Source organism: Scophthalmus maximus, chromosome 1 (assembly GCF_022379125.1).
Source record: "Scophthalmus maximus strain ysfricsl-2021 chromosome 1, ASM2237912v1, whole genome shotgun sequence".
NCBI classification, from domain to species: Eukaryota; Metazoa; Chordata; class Actinopteri; order Pleuronectiformes; family Scophthalmidae; genus Scophthalmus; species Scophthalmus maximus.
The window spans coordinates 6,692,501-6,713,452 of NC_061515.1; the positions used below are offsets into that span (position 1 = coordinate 6,692,501).

Here is a 20,952-nt window from a genome sequence, read left to right on the forward strand (position 1 = left end):
GGAGAACACTAAACAATGGCGGCGATGTGTATTGAATAGTCTCTCCGGTGAACGAGGCACAAGTGTCTTCTGATGAGGGTCTGCTTGATTGTTGGAGGGCTTTTTCAACAAAGCGCTAATCAATATGATTGTAGCCGTCTGCTTGTGAAGAGGCGCGCGAGAACATGTGTTCGGCATGATTGCCTCTCATCTGCCAGGCCTGCGCTCAGAGGTTTAGGACAACAGCACAAACGCCCTGTAATCAGCATATCAACTTCTGTAGTGTAACTTCTCTAGTGTAGTCTGATTGATGCCGATGGCGAATATGTAAATGAGGATTCAAAGACTTGATCTGCTCTGATTGCAGACCTACATGCCTCGACGGGGGAAAACCAAACCGTGAACTTAATCCATAAACTTTCGGGGAGCCCTCCATTTACATTCAAACACATGTATCGCTTGTATTGTCTTACTTTACATTTGTGAAGTATTGTTTCTTATATTGTGTATTTGTATTGTAATCGGGGCGTACCCCCAAAAAAGAGAGCTTGCTCTCCTATGCCTTTCACCACATCAATAGATATTTGATTGAATGACTAAATGAAAGTGGCCAGTTATAAATTTACTTTACTTTATAAATTTAAACTTTATCCTTTTTATCATTGTATCATATAAGCATATCTATTTTTGTTTGTGCCGTAGACCTCTGATGTTGATCAAACATCGTCCAGCCACACTCTTGCACTGGCACGCTCCTCCGTGGACATGGGCACTGTGGTTTATTTTGAGTGAGTTGTAATCTGCAGCTAGAAAAAGATTGTGAAGCAATTTTTTCTATTAACTTGTTTTACATCAAATGAATTTGCTAAATGTTTTTTTTTTGTGCCATTTTAGAAATTAAACAACATATTTGTGACCTATTTAAACTAGTTATGTCTGCAGTAGGGATAATCAACCCTGGAGCTAAGAGACAAGGTAGGGATGTTTAGTAAGTATTGAGTGACATACGACATGAAAAATATAAGATAACACTCACCTTTATCCCAGCGTGAACTTTTTTTCCGCATTGGCCTGCACTGTTTCATCTGTGCAATGTCTACAATGGCTTGGGATTAATGACGGTGAACTAGGATGTTTATGGAGACGACTTTAATGTAGTACGAACATAACTGCCTGTCTTCTGGATTTCTTTCTGAAATCAGATAAAAAGTTCTGAATGAATGAAATCCTCTGCCAATACTAATCATGCGATGAATAAAGACGCGACTGAAGGACTGAGCTTTAATCAGATACAGGCCATCAGATGATCAGCAGCGTTATTTGCTTCAGACTGGAGCAGCGAGTTGACAGCCCCTGTTTAATCACCTTCAGTCACATTTTGTGCCCTAACGTGGACGGACTACGAATCAATGCAGACCTAAAAAGTTTGAATTTGTTGCTGGAGGAGTCACCTGTGATGGCGTGAAGCTGCAAAAAAATGAGCTGATGGATGTGTGCACTTCAATAATCTTCAAATCTATATGCATACCAGTTCTTTTCTTTGGACTTTATTATATAAGACATATATTGACATTGGCATTTCTAACATATCAGATTTTAACGTATTATGATGAAACACAATCTAACACATTTTCCTTCTTTTTTTTCCTGTGAAAGCAGTGAGTGTTTGACCACGTGCTGCTGTATGTGTGTTCTAGTATCCGATCCTGGCACTGAACTCAATTCAAGGCCTTTATGAATAGCAAACATCAGAGTGTCTGTTTCAAAATGCAAACCCATACTCAGCCAGCTATAAATTCATGCAGATTGTTTACTGTACAAAAATACCCAGAATGCCGCACCTGCGTAGGCAATTTTTTACAGGCTGCGGCCCCCGTCAACAGTTCCAGCGCTTGTTATGTACAATGCATACATATCTCAGCATTATTACCAGTAACTGTTCTTTTTGTTTTTTTTCATGTTGCCGATCTGTGTTCATCTCTCCGCCAGTTGTTAACCCACAATGGAGTTTCATTACTGCTCGGCCATTAGAATGCCTTACAACTGGATAAGTGTTGGTTTGATTGCAGGGACATTCAGTGGGGACAAGATAAGTGCTTAGCGTGACTAAGAGAGTACAAATTGGCACAGAGAGTCCTCCTGGAAAGGGAGGGATGGATGGGAGGGGGCAAAAGGGTGGGTGGAGGGAGGGGGTAAAAATAACCTGCAGGGGCTGACAGAAAAGGAAGGGGACTCTTTGAAACTGATGACGTAGCAGGCGGCCTTTTCTTGTCGTTGAAGAGTTCGCAGAGGAAAGCGTTGAGACGTGGAGAACAGGAGGGGTCTAGACAGAGATGCAGGTAAACAAGTAAAGCCGGGTCTGCAGGGACAGCGTTTGATCGGTGTGCAAACTGCTGTTGTCATGCAGGGACCTCGTGGTCCCAATTTCTGTGATGTCTTTTACTATATCTCAATATAGTTGTTTTATTCCTGGGCTTTTCAAATCTTCTCGAGGCTCATTCAGTGGATTGGAGAATGCTCCGTCTTCAAGGCTTCTTCAACCCTGAGCGGTGGATTTTGTCTCTCTTGAACGTCTGCAACCATTCAACTGTTTGGTGCATAAATATGATAAAACGCTATCCTGAGAATGACTGTTTGATTAACTGTCATTTCAGCGGAAAAGATAGAAAGCAAAACTTTGACCTCTTCGTCTAAAAAAAAAAAATAATCTGACGACTCTCTTTTATGAAGTCCTCAGCCGCGTGGCAGGTAGTGGCTCGGTGTTAAATACACAGACAGTTTTCTAGTTAGCAGCGTGGGAGCTCTGGGGGAGGGAGAGGGCACTGAGAACAGGATGGAGGAAGGAAGGGAGAGGAAACCACTTAAGATTGTAAAGGATTTCCATTTCCCAAAGACAAGCGCCCTCCCTCTCACCGTCTCCGTGTCTCCTGGCCATTCCCTGCCCCCTCCCTCTCCTGTTGCTCATCTCATTTTTTTTGCACTCCATCTCCCTCTCCGCCTGCCAGTCTCTCACTCTCCCCCCACCCCGACTCACTGCCCCTCCTCCCATTCCTCCTTTGCTCCGTCTCTCTGCTGTTTCCGCTGTACTCGGTTAGCCCATTCTAATGGCTCAATGCCAGGAACTCTGGGAGCTCACGAGATTAGATGGAAGGTTGGGGTGTGCGTGCCTGTGTGCGCGTGCGTGTGTGTGTGTGTGTGTGTGTGTTTGTGTGTGTGCATGCTCAAGTTTAGCTGTGCTTCCATTTGTTTCTACGAGGGCGTGTGTATTCACGTGTATGTTTGTGCTTCTTTATAGAATCTTTTTTTTCTTTTTTTTCCATTCACGGGCGTAATATTTGGCAGGCCCAAACTGAGCCCGATGAATTGCCATGTCTGTGTCGTCATTAGTTCACAGACGCGGGTGGGCACATGAGGAGGATTATATAATTCATAGATATTATTTTCAGTCTTACGTTCTCTTGAAATCTCCTCGTCATCGCTGCAAAAAAAGCTATCATTTACATCCATATGAGAGAAGAGTACTCATTGGATTAAAGGGAGTAGGTTTTTATATGAAGAAGTACATTATTGGGCAGGAGAGCAGTGAAATACTTCAGCAAACTATCCATCAGCTCGTGAAGGCAGGCATCTGCACACCAAACTCGGCAAGCTCAAGTGCCCTTGAGCAAGACAATGGATCCCTACCAGCGTCTGGGGTGTGTTCTGTCGCCGCTACTTGACCTCTGACCTCGCTGAAGAGAGGGGATATAACATTTCCACAATACACAGATCTCACCTTGAGCGAATGGCAGCCCAAAGCAAATGGCACATTCTCTTCAAGGCTGATGTTCTATCACAGCAAACTGGTCAAGGAGATGAACATACTATGTTTTCATTCACAGCTATAGAAGAGTGAATAACGTCTGGCGGTGGGCATCACGTGCGTCTTTCATCACGCCGACACTCAAACCTCTTTTGACGCGAGGCCTCGGTGAAATGTGCAGACTAAAGCTAGATAACCTGCCAACGTCTGTGACAACTCAATGTCTTATTTACCGAGCATGCACTAGGCTCCGGAGACACAGGCTGCAATAATACTAAGGACACATTCGATATGAGCCGTCATAGTTCATCTGTAAGTCGCCGTAAACAGAGCAGCTCCAAAGAGGATGCTCCTGGTTACACTGCAGATTTAAGCCTTAAGCCTCTAGCTTCTTTTAAAACTAACAAATTGACCAACTTCACCTTATTCCCACGGACAAGAGAATTTCTTATTAGTGACCACGTTACCATGCGGTGTTGGCTGGTCATCAGATACTTTCCTCACAAGTGGGACATGTTGCACACCGCTAAAAACACTCACTTTATTCTGTCTGTGTGTCTATTCACAAATTTGTCATTTTGCTTCTGTGAATTTTTCTGGATAGATCAAAATAATTGAAAATGTGGCTTTTACCAAACGCCACAGGTCACTAATGGTGAGTAAAATTAAATTTTCATGCAGGCCTGATGAGACCCCGACTGCCCCCACAACACAGGGTCATACAGTAATAATCCACAATAAGTCTCATGCTTAATTTAATAGATAAAATCTACTTGACAATTGAAGCCCTCCAAATGAGTCAGTTTAGTGTCACCGTTGCTGTCTGGCAGCTTTATTGTTCACGTGGTCTGTTTTGTATAAAGGCCTGATTCATCTTAATAATTAACCCAAAATGATCTGAAATATGTCAAGCTCCGATAAAAGCTCAGTGACGTTAGCAACAGACATTCTGTGCAGCTCATAATTTTTTATGCGCTCAGATTTTGTACATGTGGTTGTTAAATGCAGTCTGTTGGCAAGCATTGTTACGTGTATATGTATATTTACACTGATAAATGTCGAAGCAACTGCCGTCAAACAGAAGGAGTCTGTTCTGGACTCGTGGTGATTGAGTTGTCCACTGTGAGCTCGATAATTACATGGTCATTCTGTGGTTAGACAAACACCCATTAGTCGAAGTGTGGAATGTGAGAGATGTGGAAATGTTCCTTTTTTTTTTTTCTGGAGTAAAATGAGCATCAAATGAGCCAGGCTACTGATGAATACTGCATGCACATTCTCAATTAGCTCGAGTGTTCCTGGTGTGGCTCTAATTAGGTAAATATAGATTAAGTACAAAAACATTGAGTGTGTACTTGTGTATGTGAGTTTGAAGGCCTGCATATATTTTCTTTCCGCGCTTATCTGCGTGGATCTGTGGGATCTGGACGTGTGCATGTGTACGGGCTATGGTAAGAACTTGCATGTGCGTTTGTGTTCCCCTATTTCGGCTAAATTATGTGCTTCTCATTAGCAACAGTGTAAATATTTGTGTGTGCTGTGCAGATCTCGCCGTGAAAGCAGCTTGCTTCCTTTGAACAACAGCAAAAAAAAAAAAAAAAAAAGAGAGAGAAAGAATCAACTGCTTATCAGCAAAACGGAGCATGGCTCCAATTTCTGGAAAAAGACAGAAAGACGGACAAGAACAGATGTGAGGATTGAGGGGAGAGGAAGTGTATTCCCTCGTTCTGTACATGTTTACGTTTAGGATTTTGATGAGAGGCTTTTGAAATGTGAATCGTTTAATTGTGTTAACATGCAGCCCACCTCCAAACTGCAGCTGGAATTCCAAAGCTGCTGTGCTTTCCGAACATTTACCTCTGCCGCCTAGTGCCTGTTTATCAGTGTGTGTCTCTCTCTCTCTTTCTCTCACACACACACACACACACACACACACACACACACGCGCAAACTGTCTTTCACGCAGCAGATAGGCTGTGTCCTTTTCCTTCCTTTTGTCTGTTTGACATCTCCAGCCCCGCCCACGTGACCCAGTAAAAAAAAAAAGAAAAGTAGACATTGATACAGTATGTGTCTGTTCAGACCTTGTGTCCTTCAGCACTTCCTATAGCGGCCAAACAAGATTTTTTTCCAGAGCATCGACAATTTGACAGATACATTGTGCGCGTGCTCGCACGCACACGCACACACACACACACACACACACACACTTGAATTGCTTCTTCAAATTTTCAATGCATTTTTCAGGGCGATACTGATGCCGAGGCAAACAGTATTGACCGGTATTGACTACTATAGAAGCACCATGCGTAATGATCGAGAGCAGTGCACGGATGAAATGAGCACATGACACGTCAGACAATAGGATGTTTTGTTCAACACTGCGTCACCGTCCACATGGTGCAGAGGATGTGCACAACTACAGACGTCGTGAGGGAGCCGTGTCATTTGGGGGTACACTGAAATACATTATTACAGTCATAATTCCAGTACAAAGAAGCTGTAATGAACTGTGCATAAACTCGTGCAGACATTAAAAGCTCTTTTTGGATCATAAACAAGATATCGAGAGTTACTGTTATGACACCAATTCTCTTCATGTTCTGTGCTAAAACCCATTTAATGGAGGAACTCGCAGCGCTTCATTAAATACATGACCTGACTTTGATTTTGACACGTTTATTGGATTAATGTGGCGCTGAAATTACAACGCGGTCTGGGATTTCTGACAGGGATGAACTCTGATGAAAGTGGTTTTTGCTCAGTAATATTGCGACCGGCATTAACTGATATTCCTGTTAGTCTATATGTTGTTTTTTTTCCTCCTTCCCCAACCTACTCCTCCTCACCGCTGTGTTGTCCATGTTTGCAGGCTATGGCTTCGTGGACTTTGACAGCCCCGCAGCGGCCCAGAAGGCCGTGTCCTCGCTCAAAGCCAGCGGAGTCCAGGCGCAGATGGCGAAGGTGAGCCTCAACCCGCCCGCTTCACTCGTTTTTTCACTGAGGTGTTCTTCTCGTGTTGCTGTGTACTCCAGGTGGACTCATTGTCATCGTCTGTAAACCCTGCGCTCAAGCTACTGGTGTTGGTGGTGACGACGATGATGATATAGTTGGTGATTATGGTTGAAGTCATTTGTGGTCAGGATGAGAATAAAGATGAAGACAGCAAAAGTGTGATGTGGATCATGTCTGGATTATCAGGGTTTATTTTCTGTTACACTGACTGATGTGAGACTGATACTGCAGCTTCGATTAAGTCCATGGGGGGATTATTGATTTAGCCCATATAGAGTAGTTGATTAAGGACTATTGCATAATTTAGCTATTAGTTATTGATCAAATCCTTGAAAATATTGGATGAAGGATGGAGCGGTCGACTTAGCCAGCTGAGCTGAGCTCCTTACCTTGTACATCTTTTTTTTTTTGGTCTTTATTTCCCAAGTGATTGTACCGTTCGTGTTTTTTGTGTGTGTGTGTGTGTGTGTGTGTGTGCGCGTGTGCGTGTGTCTGCGTGTGTGTGTGTGTGTTTGGACAACAATGCTGTACCCAAACATGCGGGCATCCCCAGCACAATGGCAGTATACGTCTATGTGTGTGAGAGGAAGACACTGAATAGCCTGCCTTGCTCCCAGATTTATTAGGGCTGTATCACGGCGTGCCTCCTTTTTATAAATGAGAGGAGTGCAATTAAATTGGGCGAGTCTTCAGGCACTAGGAGCGTCCCATTGAATTAAACAGCGGCAAGCCTCTCAGCAACCTTTGCCTTGCTCCTCTATTAAACCTCTTTTCATTAGACTTCCATCTCTTATTTTGTTTCTAACAGCTTGCGGGAGGGGGCTGGTTTGGAAGAGTGCTGTTGATGTGTTTAGGGTTATTAAAGAGAGAAGAACCCTCGACTCCTCGGAGATGGAGTTCTCCGGAGGGATGGAAGGGAGGCCAAGGAGTCAATTCCAAATGAAATTACACAGACTTCTTACTGTTTCATGGACTAGTTATGCAGAGAGCTGCTGATGTCTCGTCTAACTTTCCTCAATCCGGGTGCCACAAGAAAGTCAGTTTTTACTGATGTTGGGTTTTCAGCAGGAGCCTTCAACATTTTTTGGCATTCTGCGCCAATTAGACTGACAGAGATACATTTTTCAAAGTGAAAACTCATGCAATGAAGGTTCTCACATCTCAGTCAGAGTAGCCTACGCTGAGTTTCTTCAAGTTAGCCTGGACTTCAGTTTCATTAGCTCGGGTTAAAAGCTTCACCACGTGACGGGAGTCCGGCAGCAGAGACGGGACATGTAAGAAAGGCAAATATTGGTTATTTCGTTTTGGGGCAGTGGAGATTTGGTGAATACTTTGTGTGAAGCTACACTGATCTGACCTTGAACATCACTGCCGAGCCTGTGGTGGAGTGAAACGCTGCAGACGAACTCTGAATCTCTTCATGAGATCTGATCTATAAAGATAAATTCTGTTTCCGTGCGATAACTCCTGAATCCTGCAGGACCCTACAGGGGAAAACCTGGGGCCGACCAAAAAGGTGCCTGACTGAAAAAATAACGACATACACATATATATATATATATATATATATATATATATATATATATATATACACACACACAACACGTATAACCCACGACAACAACCAAAAAAGACAGCAGGGAATTCACACACAAGTCAGTTAGACAAATCTAGCCTTAATAATAATATATAAATAATATGTGGAGTGGGGTAATGTTGCACGATGCTGGTCATTGAGGTGCATATCTGATGGACTGTGCTGGAGGTCTCTGAAAGAAGATCCTTGACCTTTATTTGCCGAATTAACAAACGCGTCTGTGCAGGCAGACCACCGGAGACGGGTTCATCACAGGTTTTTCAGAAAATCTCTTTTTTTTTTGTTGATTCTCAACATTCTTACCTCCCATCAGATGGAAACGGTGGACACAAGAGCCGGTGACATCTTCAGCAAACATCCTCTTTCATTCACAGAGCAGACTTCAACACATCTGGCGTTGTTCTCGCTCGCTCGCTCGCAGAAGGAGGTTATATCATCTGAACCTGAGTGAGAGTGTGAGTGAGGGGGACTTCACAGATTGCATCGAGAGCGACAACAAAATAAAAAAACATTGCTTCTGGGTCAGTGGTCAAGGTGAGAGAGAGAGAGGAGAGCATGTTTACAATGGCAGCTTCCTGATATAACTTTAGGATTAATGGCAGCGCACATCTGAAGCAGGACAGCTGCTGCAGTGTCGGTGCGGACGCAGTCTCGCCTCGCAGCCAGAAGCCCCGCAGCCTTTTTTTTTTCTTTCTGGCGTCCGCTTTTTTGCGACAGGTGCACGTTTTGGGTCTTCGCGGCACAAAAGAAAGCAAATGAGACGAGGAGAGAAAAATGCGGCGACCCGAGATGTGACGGCAGAGGGAACTGTGTGTCTCAGGCTGGCTCCCTCAGTCTTCCCGGTAATTACTGTTGACCTGAAAGATGATTGCCGCCGCAGCAGCTCCCGGCTGCTCTCGCAATTCCCCCACATCGCGCTCGCACCTTCTCTCCGCGCGTCTGTCTGCATCCACCGCATCCCACACCTTGAGTCTCCCTCACGCCCGAACCCTCGGCGACACCCACCTGTGTAACTCACTTTACGCGGGCGTGCTACTTTGTTTTTCGCTTATTATTTTCTACGCTTCCCCCTTGTGTCGGCATAAACCCAGTGACATGCTGCATTTGCCAGGAAACAGTATGCGTGTGTGCGTGCGTGCGTGCGCGGGTGGATTTTGTGTCGTTTCAAATTCATATTTGGCACCTTTTTGCTATGCAAACACAAAACACACTCTTTATTTTTGCATACTGTATGAGCACTGTGTTTGTGTGTGTGTTTGTGTGTTTAACCGTGGACCAAGGTCACTATGCTAATTAGAGAGCCGGTACCACCGGCAGTGACACTTCACACCTCCCTCCCCTCCTCTCTCCCTTTCTTCTCCTCTCCCCCACTTTATCCTTGGCGTCCCGTGTGTCTCCCTCCTGTTCTGTCTCTCTTTTTTTCTTCCCCTCTCGTCATCTGACCCCCTGCAACCCCCTCCCCACCTCCTCATCCTCTCTCCTGTACGTACCCCCCGCCCCCCCCTCACCTGTACGTGTTTTGAGTGTTTATGTTGAGAGTGTAGGTGGATGTGTGTGTGTGTGAGTGTGTGTGTGTGCGTGTGTGCGCGTGCGCGCCTCCTCCTCCTCCAGAGTCATTAGTTACAGGGTTGAGTGAGGACAGAGAATGAAGGAGAGACAGACAGAGAGAGTGGAGGGGAGTCTGTGTGGGTTGAGAGAGAGGAAGGCTTGGTGTGATGGAGAAAAAAAAAGCGAGCGAGGACACACATATACACATACAGAGTGAACTTGAATCAGCCATGGAATAAACCCACAGAGCCTTGGGTTAGTCCACTTGTGTTCCTTCTTTCTTTCTTCCTTTCTTGTCGTACGTTTTCTGCTAAAGCCAAGTGCCCGATGTTCTCTTCACTGGGTTTACTGATGTATCCAGTGTGTGTTAGCTTTCTCCCTGTGTGTGTGTGTGTGCGCGCGCGCGCGTGTGTGTGTGTGTGTGTGTGTGTGTGTGTGTGTGTGTGTGTGTCTGACAGCTACGCTTAGTGATGGGAAGAATAGAACAACAGAGCAGACGGGGACGTGGAAAAAAAGATGAGACACAAACACAGACAGGAAAGACGTGAGCATTGCTCTCTTTCTGCTCGTCTGTCACTCTCATCTTTTTCTTTCCTGAAACCGTGTCACCTTCTTTTTGTTTTCACCTGGTTTTCACCCCTTCTTCATCTCTCATCCCAATTGATCAAAAGTGTTTGTGTCCTTTTTGTTTTGATTTTATTCTATGCTTCTTCTTTTTTTCAGACTTTTTTCCTCGCCTCATCTTACTCTTTTCCCCTTTCTCTCGTTCTCACCCGCACATGACACACCATCCTAATAACGCAGAATTTAGTAGCACTCTGCTTTCTGAAGCAAACTCAGTGACAAACAAAAGGCATCATTTGAAAATGGGAGGGTTAGGCTACATTAATAGTGCTGCTGTGGTCTTTCTTCTGCTTTATGATCTGTTTAAAAATTCTAAATGATCGATCTCATATCACTCTGAACCTACTAAAACATTTCCATCAGTAAAAACTAAACAATCACTGTAATAGGGAAGGAGAAGATGTAGTATTTTGTCTCTGGACAGTTGGAAATGATTAAAAGCTAACTGGAATTATAAGCCGTGGTTGAGCCAACATGATTTCTCAGACATGTTTGTGGAAACAGCCAGAGTTGTTAGGATGTGCAATCATCTCATTTGTTATATTGTTATATTGTTATATTGTGTGAATGGTATTTGTATAGCATGCACATGTTGGCAAGTCAGTGTAGCTTGCTAACGTATACGTTCCATGGTTGTTTTTTGGTTCATGTAATTCCTGACATTATTAAATTATTAACACTATTAACATTTGAAGTTAAGGGGGAAGATGCTTGGCTAGTTTAGGCCGTCTCTGTTCCATGGGTCCACATGTGGTGGCAAGGCAAACCCGCGGCAGTCTGCGTGTAACCGTGTCATTTCAAATCTCCAGTCATTGAGTAATCAAATCATAAGTGAGACCCTCGAGCCAATCAGCCAATCGTGTGGCAGCAGTGCGGTGCGTGAAAACATTGCAGGTACCATGCCAGGAACAGTTAATGTTCACGTCAGGACGGCATCCCAACAGTTTCTAGGGTGGTTTCTCAGGATGGTGTGAGAAGAGAGAAAAAAAGGTCCAGCGAGCTGCAGACGGAAATGCCTCGATGATGAAAGAGGTCGGAGGAGAATGGCCAGACTCTTTGGAGCTGACACAAAGGCTGCGGCGACTCAGATAACCACTATTTCTTTTTAACAACTGTGGGGAGCAGAAAAAGCATCTCGGATGCTGAGATGTTTGTTTTCTTAAAGGCCCTTCTCGGAACTGACGTTGGAAATGAGCAATCGCACTACATTAGATCTATTATATTTTTCCCCTATCAAATAAACATTAAAGTACATAAATGAAAGAAATGCTCGACACTGCAGGCCTTGGGATGGACATGCCTCACTGGGCACCAAATCTTGACGGGTGAATACTGTTCTGATGACGCTAGAGTCTGACTTTGTCTCATCAGCTGCGTGAATCCGTGGACCAAACCTGCCTTGTGTAAACAGTGTAAACAGACTTCAGTCTGAGTAAATAAGATGACACAAGAGACTTTCGATCATTTATCTAGTTGTTTTGACAATTTCTTACAATTTCTTGCAGCATGCAGGACCAAACAATTAGTCTTCTCTGCAAAAGGCAATGTGAATCACATTTGGTTTCAAAGTGGGGGGCAGCAGAGTGACCATGGACGCGTGCGTGCGTGCGTGCGTGCGTGCGTGCGTGTGTATTCAGCAGCTCAAAACTGAAAGCACGCGTTGCACCCTTTCAATCATTCTCTGCAAAAATGATTTTAGTCCATATTTAGACTAGACATTTGATTAATTATCATGTTCTTTTCTTCCCTAAGAGATCCATCCTTGTGTCTGGTTCCAAACTGAAAGCACATGTTGTACCCTATTGTGTGAACCTGTGTCTTTTTTTGTGAGGCCAGACCACCAAGAGAGGGAGTGGGAGGGAGCCGAGTGAGCGAAACACAATTGAATTAAATGTAATCTGGCCTGAATGTGCACAACCATCAGCTGCTCTCCAATCTTATTAACCCTGCATTACCTGCGCGTGCATGTGCGTGCGTGCGTGCGTGTGTGTGTGTGCGCGCGCGTGTGTGTGCGTGTGCGTGTGTGAGAGAGAGATGGAGGAGTTAAATGGATGAGTGAGAAAAGAAAAGCAAGAGATGGACGGGATATGGGATGATGAGAGTGTGAAAGGCAGAGGGATAGAGAAGAAAATGAAGATGAACGTGGGGTGTGGGTGATTAATGTGCCCCTGTGGCATAGCTGATGAGACAATATTTCACATCATAACAGCAATCGTGATAATTTCTCGTGACACATAACAGGTTCTTTATTTTTGGCGCATTAGCTAATGTATTTTACCATCAAGAGCAATTGCATGTGCACAACAATCAGTGATACCATACTGCAACCACAATGCAAGCTAGGTTGAAAAAAAAAAGGGGGGGGGAAAGCCCCAGGAATCCAAACACAAAAAAATTTAGCAATTGATATCTTGGCTACCAGTTGGCTACAACCCTTTGATCTGATTCGATTTTTGTTCCATGTATTATTGATTGAGGGGTGATTATGTTTTGACTAAATATTACAGCAGAAAAATATTGCATGGACAGTGACACATTTTGTTTTCCTGAGCAAGATTTAATTCAAATCAAAGGAAACAAACAAGCCGACGTGGTGTTGATGCAATAAAACGTGGTCTTGTGTGTCTAACAGCGATTCAACTGAAAATAGATTTAAACTTGAGTTCGCCAAACACTCGCAGAGTAAGTTAATAATAGATTTCAAAACAAACTTAATGTCTTATTTGCGTTAGTACCCCTTTGCAGCTTCATGTATCAATGAAACAAAGCAAGGGGCTACGGCAGTAACATTTAAAATGCTGTTATTTTCTGAGTCTCCAGCTCATATCAGGCCTCATTTTGAAAGAATACAGTGTTTTTTAAACTGATAAATGCCTCATTTATTAATGAGACCTTTCAGACTCATGTATCAGCCCGGCGTTACCTCCCGAGAGGATGGAAAACAAAGAGGAGAGAGGGAAACATCGCCCTGAACAGAGCAGGAATGGAGTAGGCAGCTGGAGAGTGGGGGTGGTGCTCGGTTTGATGGAGCCGGTTTGAGAACAGCACTATAAGGACAGCGATAACTGGAAAACACTATAAAATGCCTCTCCTCACATTCTATCCCTCTGTGGAATTAGCCTTTGAGTGGGCCGCTGGAGCAAGGGAGGGGTGCATGTACGAGAGATTGATGGAGGGGAGGGAGTGGGAGTGGGAAGCCCAAACTGAAGCGAGGGAGGGCAAGAGAAAGAGATGGAGTGAAGATGGAGTGGGCAGCCTGAACTCTGGGAGGGAGGGATGCACAGTGATCAAGGAGAAAGCGGAAATACAGGAAGGAAATAAAAGGCTGGGGGGGGGGGGCAGGGTATGCGGAAGAATAGAGTGGTGGTGCATTTAAAATCTTAGTGCACGCTCTCCGGGGAATACAAATGAATGAAGTCTATTAATGATGGTAGGAGAGGCTGACAGAAATGTCCTTATTTTATGGTTACACTATTAAGTCTGTTTTCCGATTGGCTGCCCGGCCCTCGCATCTCTCATTGTTATTGGTGGCCAGGCGTGTTTGTTGTTTGTCATTGGGCAGACAGCAGAGTCGGCTCGATTCACAATCCGATGGCATAATTCCGCCATCGATCAAACTTTGTGGACAGCAGTAGCCAAACTGCTCCTCCAGACAGACAAGGAGAGAGAGAGAGAGAGAGAGAGAGAGAGAGAGCTCTCAGAGTAGAATATCACAAATCAAATGCTGTAACCTTTTAGTACGTCTGAGTTTGCACATGCCCACTGAAAACCAATGAGGCTCTTTCTCGTGCTGTCTCCGTCTACTCTCTACCTCTTCACTTGTCTGTCCTACTTTTCTTTTTTGTTCTTCTTCTTCTTGTTTCATTTTCTTTCACTCACACCTCCCAATTCCACCTGTTCCTCTTGAAGTCTCCTCACCGGGTTCCTCAGAGTGCGCTGTGCTTGTCGATCTAAACGGGAACAACGGCGATGGTTGCGCTTGGCACCGGCAAAATTCATGCGTGCTAGTCCTGTCTAACATTTACCCAGACAAGAGATTTGCATGCATGTGATCATCCATGCAGGGAGGGCGAACAGTTGTAAAGCTTCAAAAATTGCAATAAAAACCTTCAGCAGCAGATATACAGTGTTCTGTTACACTGTTATGCAAGATAGATGAAGTATGCACTTTTACACACAACCAGGGTTTATGAGTTTCAAACATTTTATAGACTTTTCCACCAAAGTTGTACACACACGTGCTTACCAGAGAACACATTCTGAATAAAACTATGCACAGTAAGGTCAGTGGATTCATATTCTGAACTACCCAGACATTATGTTCAATGCCAGTAGCAGTGCACAGGAAACTTCATCACTTCTATACAGTAAATGGTGGGTGTTCCATAGACACCTCAAAACAAATTTCGACAGCCTGCAGGGCTTGATGTCGCAGGGGGTAAACGTCCTTTTGACCCGTTAAGTACATCCAGACAGATTGTGCCATTTACTGGAGCTGCCCTGTAGAAAGTAACGGTTGTGTTACATTATTAAAAGCATCTGCGCTTTTACTATAAAATGTGCAGACTATAAATCAGTATAAAAAAATCACCGCATTTTTGATTATCGATTTTTTTTTTTCCGCATGAGTTAATACTTTCCCTGTTTCACTAACAGCTATAGAGACAAGCGTATTAAACTTTGACTTGATATCCAATTAAGTTCATTTTCAGAAAATCCATTTGGAATTGTCACTACTAGACAAGGAAATTTGTTTTTGACATCAGAAAAATAGTAATAATTCTGTACAACATGTGCTATGTTTGCACTCTTAAATTGGAGGTTATGGCCAGATCTTGAAGGACCCCGCTCCACAGCTACTGGCAGTCCCGTGTTTTCAAGAACATTCACAATCCTGGCGTTAGAGGACAAATTGAACATTAACAGCTACGGTCCTATAAGTGGATAAAAAATTCCTCGCTGCTCCTATGAATGTTAAATTTAGAGGTGCTAGGTTCAATGCTCCTATGCTATTTTAATAAATCATACGTAATCGCAGCTTCTGCCCTCTTCACATGTCAATGCGTGTGCCTGTGTATGAATATATGAATTGGTATGCGTGCGCTGTGTGTGTTAGCGATGCGTTCGTTATAAATTGCTTGACTGGTTAGTGGTTGGTTTTATATTAGAAGAATCTGGGGTTACGGCACGACTGGGAACCAAACAGAACACAGGCCAGTTTGTGGTGGGTGCTCGCATGATGAAGCTTTAACAAGGCTTCGTCTCAGGAGGACACTAAAGCTGCTCAGTTTGGGCTGGAAGGGTTTAAGAACCATGTTCGAGCCTAATGGCTTTGCAAGAGGGGAGGACGTGGTTCGAACAGGTGAAAAATGAATAGATGAACGTGAGTGCGCCGCGTCATGGTGTCCTTGTTGGAGGATATGATGGTAATTAGGCCGCTGTTTTCTCAACGGTGTCCCCGAAAATGAGTCCATTTAACCTCTTGGCTGTGTGTGTGTGTGTGTGTGGTGTGTGTGTGTGTGTGTGTGTGTGTGTGTGTGTGTGTGTGTGTGTGTGTGTGTGTGTGTGTGTGTGTGTGTGTGTGTGTGTGTGTGTGTGTGTGTGTGTGTGTGTGCCCTTTCATATCTGCTGACTCAGGCTGGTTTTACCTTTCTAAAAGTACATAACCTTGGTCCGCTAAGCTGTCAGCTGGCCCCACTGTGCCCTCAACCCGACATCTAAAGACCGCCAGAAAATCTCCACTCTGTCATCTGAGGACCACACCTCGAGCACATCTTTTCTTTTTTTTTAAAAGCCACCCAGCCACCTTCTGATGCAAAAAACTGGTACAGTTGTACGTGCTTTTATTTTCTCCCAGCACATTAGATGAATTCCCCGACATGCTGTGACATGTTGCCCCGGCTGCGTCATCCGTGGCACTGAGACTGTCCTTCAGCCAGAGGGCTCGGGTTCCAGCTCACACGCCCGTGTCTGAGAAAGAGGATCGTGTGACGGCAGTGGCCACGTTTTTTGCCGTTTTTCATAACAAAGTGTAATGACAGCCAATGGAAAATGCAACATCACATTGAGAGAATCCCAATATTTAGTTTTGAGATACATACCAGTGGTTTCTGTATGACCGAGCCAAAGCAAACACAGTTGAGGTGAATGGAGTCAGTCACAATACGGCTGTTGTGTTTGGTTATTTCATTATATTGTTGAAGTACTGCGGTTGAATATATTGAATAATTGTGTGCAACACAACTGGGACATTGCAGCCTGTTAACCACTGCAGCCCTCAGCTGTATTCACTTTTAGTCCCTCCACTATCCCTCTTTGCTGTCCTGCTTATTTTGATCTTGTTCTCGTAATTCACTTCAGAATCAGAGCCATGAAACATAAACTGAAGAACTGCTGCTGCAAGAAGTCACAGATAGACATTCAAATGAACGAGAACTTTAACCGTGTGTCTATCTGTTCATTTATACATTATGTCTACCTATCTCTTTACCTTACATCTCTTTAGTTATTAGATTCACTTCCACTGTGCCATGAGATTCTTCTCACTCGTAGTTGTTTTTCTCTCCCCTCTTTCCCTCTTGTTTTGCTCCTCTCTCTCATTCGCTCTCTGTCTCCTTCTCTCTCTCTCTCTCTCTCTCTCTCTCTCTCTCTCTCTCTCTCTCTCTCTCTCTCTCTCTCCCAAGCTATCCCCCTGGAGGTTAATCCCTCCGGTTTCAAATAGAGATAACCATGGCAACAGGCCACGGCTTTTGAGCTTTGGATCTGTAGGACAAAGACATTGATCAGGATGAAATAGTATCAGGTCGAAGTGCCACACATATAACATATAACACAATGGTGTGTGCGTGTGCGTGTGCGCGTGTGTGTGTGTGTGTGTGTATTTGTGTGTATTTGTGTGTGTGTGTATTGGCAGCAGAGAATCCACTGACTTGGCTTCTCAGTCACTCATATTACACTGTGTGAAAGTCAACCATGCTCACATGAAGTTGGTGTTGTTGTTCAATCGATACATTGTGAAACCCAGCTAATCCCTGCAAGAGGATGACTTTAAGATGACGAAGAGCATCAGCCATGGTCTTAAAGGTCAATGAAACGGTAATACGCATTTTGGGGGATTGAATAACACACGATACTCTCAGATTTGAGTCTTAAAGAGTCTTATTTGGAGGCCCCGGTGTGAGAGGGAAAATGTGTTGAGGGAAAATAACTCAGACTTAACGCTTCGACAACCACAGGTTAGTGTCCTTGAGCAAGTGCTACTCCCGACTGCTGCTCAGTGGCATATCAGAGGAAAAATGCTCACTCGTAGCAAGTGGGTCTAAGAGTTTATCTGTGAATGAATGTTGCCATGTACTGGTGGTGGTGGATTTTATGAGGATTGACCTAAACAGCGCATAATTCATTTCATCCACCGGGATTAAATCATATATATGAAAAAACACTGTTCATTTGTTTTGGATATCTAAACTTTAACTTTTTTTTTTAGGTCATACTTGCCTTGCTTATAGAGCAAACATACTCACACACACATATACATACACACACACACACGACCTTGATGGATGGTTTGCTGTGTGACGGATGCAGAGAGAAGAGCAGAGTTGATGAAAAAGGTCTTTTATTGAAGTGTAAACCAGTCTTCCTCTCCTACAGGGCTCCACGGCCGAGGCCGGCAAAAGATGTGGGTGGACACGGGCAGCTTAACTCCCAGTTATACAGCGAGTCATCCGGCTTGTACAACTTTTATAAGTGCTGCAACTGTTATGTGCCCTTGGATGTCATGACGGTTTTACTGCAGCGCAGCTGAGTTGAGAATAAGGTTGTAGCCTTTGCCTTTAAACCCCCTCGTTTACAGTGACTATGCTCACCCTCAAGGGCAGGGGTGACAAAACCTTTTTCCATTTCAATTATCCGTTGTGGGCCTTATTGACGACATGTACAATTCTATATTTTGTACTTGTTTGTTGTTGTGATTTTTTACTATTGGTTGTTCAACCCTTAAAGCTTACTATATGCACCCATGTTGGTTTTTATCCGGGTTCTCTTCTCACAGTCATGGGCGGCACCAGGATTTTTTCCACTGTTATTGCTTTGTAGTTGCTATATGACAGCATGGTGTTGCTGGTTAAGTCTAATGGATGGATGGCTGGATGGTCTTACTATATCATTTCTAATGTGTTAGCTGGAACTGCTTCTTTTTGGCAAGCGTCTGATGTCAGATGGTAGTGATGATGATGGTACGCATAGTTGCTTTTAGCCAAAAACAACCTGCTCAAACAAATCCTCACCTTTGGTCGTGCCATGCACATGGCTTAAAAATACAGTATATCCTCCCTTATATCAGTAACCCTGTGCACAAAAATGGCTAGTAGAGCTGCGATGTCATTTCATTGCAGGCAGGTAGCCTTTTCAGTATCTTGTACCATATCAGTAATCAATTCTGTGGTGGTTCTTTGAGACAAACTATCGTCCTTGAGGAAGGGCCCCTCACAAAATCTTCTTCTGAATAAGGTTTTTGCTTCGCTATTTGCATGCTCTCTTCAAAACCTGCGTGTGTAGAAATTGTCTCTGTCCGGATGAGGTCCTGTGAAAGCTGCTTGTTGGACACACAAACTCCCCCAAAGAGCATTAAGTTTATCCCAAGAGCATGTGTCCTTGCATCTCATCCAGTTGAGTTTAGCCCTCTTCGTCACTGCCAGCACATCCCTGAAAACTAGCTCACACTGGTTTGTGATTATCATTCGTCAATTTCTCTTGGAAAGCTTAACATTCTGCATCTATTTTTCTTTACATGACAGTCGCCAAGATGGGTTTCAGTAATGACACGTAACAGTTAGGTGGGTGTTTCGATAACCTTGACTTTGACCTGTCAGGCATACAGCCTACAGTCCTCTATTTTGTACAAGTTTATTCTTGTAGATTAACCCCTTCAACCAACTCGTTTACGAGGGGGTCATAAAAAAATGCTATTTTCCTTTATCGCAGAAAAATAAAATAATTGCTCTCATGAGGGAAAAAGGTTATTTGCTTTATCGCAGCAGAAAAAAGAAAACAATTGCCGTCATGATATTTTTTTGTAATTCTGAGTTGCGTTATAAAAAAGTATGAATTACCTTGTGATAAATGGCCCATTGGCCAGATGTTGCTCATGAGAAATTGTACTGAAAAACCATATATGTTCAAATGCAGGATATAATAGATGTATGGTGGGTTTTCTGCTGGAATCACCAATATGCTCCATGGAATTTGAATCTGATATTAGTTTTTCTTGGCTATATTTTTTCTATACAAGCTTTCAAACTGCATTTTGACCATAAATCTTGGCATGCATGCGGAGTATGTAACATGACACAGTGGGAGAAAAACTCTGACTTCTGACTTTGGTCAGAATCGAGTGCACCTCTTCCTTCCCCCTGAGAAGATGTGATTCTTCTGTCTGAGCCAGTGCCTTATTTTTAATCACTGCAGTGCAGAGAGCCCAAAGCTTCTCCTCCCATCCAAACTTTTGTTTTAATTTTGCAGTTTCCTGTTAATTTGTTTTCTTCCTAGCTGTGGCTCTTAACTTCATTTTCCAATGATTTGTCTGAGGACAAGCCGCATGCCATTAGCAGGGGGGGGATGCCAGGAACAAAAAGAAAAACCTCATTCAATAAGTCTGTCAAAAAACTTTATTAATTTTCTCTGCCTTATCCAAGAAGGTGCTTCCTCAATGATAATCCAGCAATCCTGCAGGCCCCCTGGTTTATTGCATTCTTCTAATGAAATGCTCTGATACAGACAGACAATCAAGGAGCAGAGAGAGAGAGAGAGAGGAATGGAAGAGGCAGTGCTGTATGTGAGTCATTTTAGGAGCAGACCTGAACTTGCTTTTAATCTGTTAGAGTACAGTACCCAATGCAGGGTCACAGTGTAGGCTGCAGACCATGTAAACCACACACCACAAGGTTTGATTATCGCTCTTGACCAGTTGACCATTTCTCATTCTCTCTCTCCCATATTGCCCAACACTCTCTGCAGGCTATTGTCCTATAAAGCAGGTCTACCACTGCTGTGTATTTTGCGAAAACGGCTGTACAGACATAAAACTGATGCCTGATTTTTATAGAAATGGTATTTAACTTAAATCACCTTTTGGTGCTTCAACATAACACTGTTGAATCACTTGTTAAATTAAAATACATATTACATGTATATTTGTTTTCCAAAGAGAATTAAAATATGCAGCACGACATAACAAACTGACCCAGAAATGTGAGAAACATCAGTGGTACCTGACTTGCTCTCTAAGCCATTTTTCCATAATTTTGGTCAGCCGCATCTCCTAGTTATGTACATTTCTCTACAAATAAGTCCTGAAAGCAGTTCCTGTCTGCAATGACAGAGAACT

At 43.7% G+C, this 20,952-nt stretch overlaps 1 protein-coding gene across 9 annotated transcripts in view; it reads left to right on the plus strand.

Annotated features, from left to right (window-relative positions):
• Window positions 1–20,952, plus strand: part of LOC118313562 (RNA-binding motif, single-stranded-interacting protein 3) — a 144,028-nt gene that overhangs the window by 82,033 nt on the left and 41,043 nt on the right. For all 9 annotated transcript variants that reach the window (XM_047336130.1, XM_035639405.2, XM_047327164.1 and 6 more), the window contains one exon: window positions 6,654–6,745. In XM_047336130.1, the coding sequence (XP_047192086.1) occupies window positions 6,654–6,745 (92 nt within the window). The remainder of the gene's footprint in view (window positions 1–6,653; window positions 6,746–20,952) is intronic.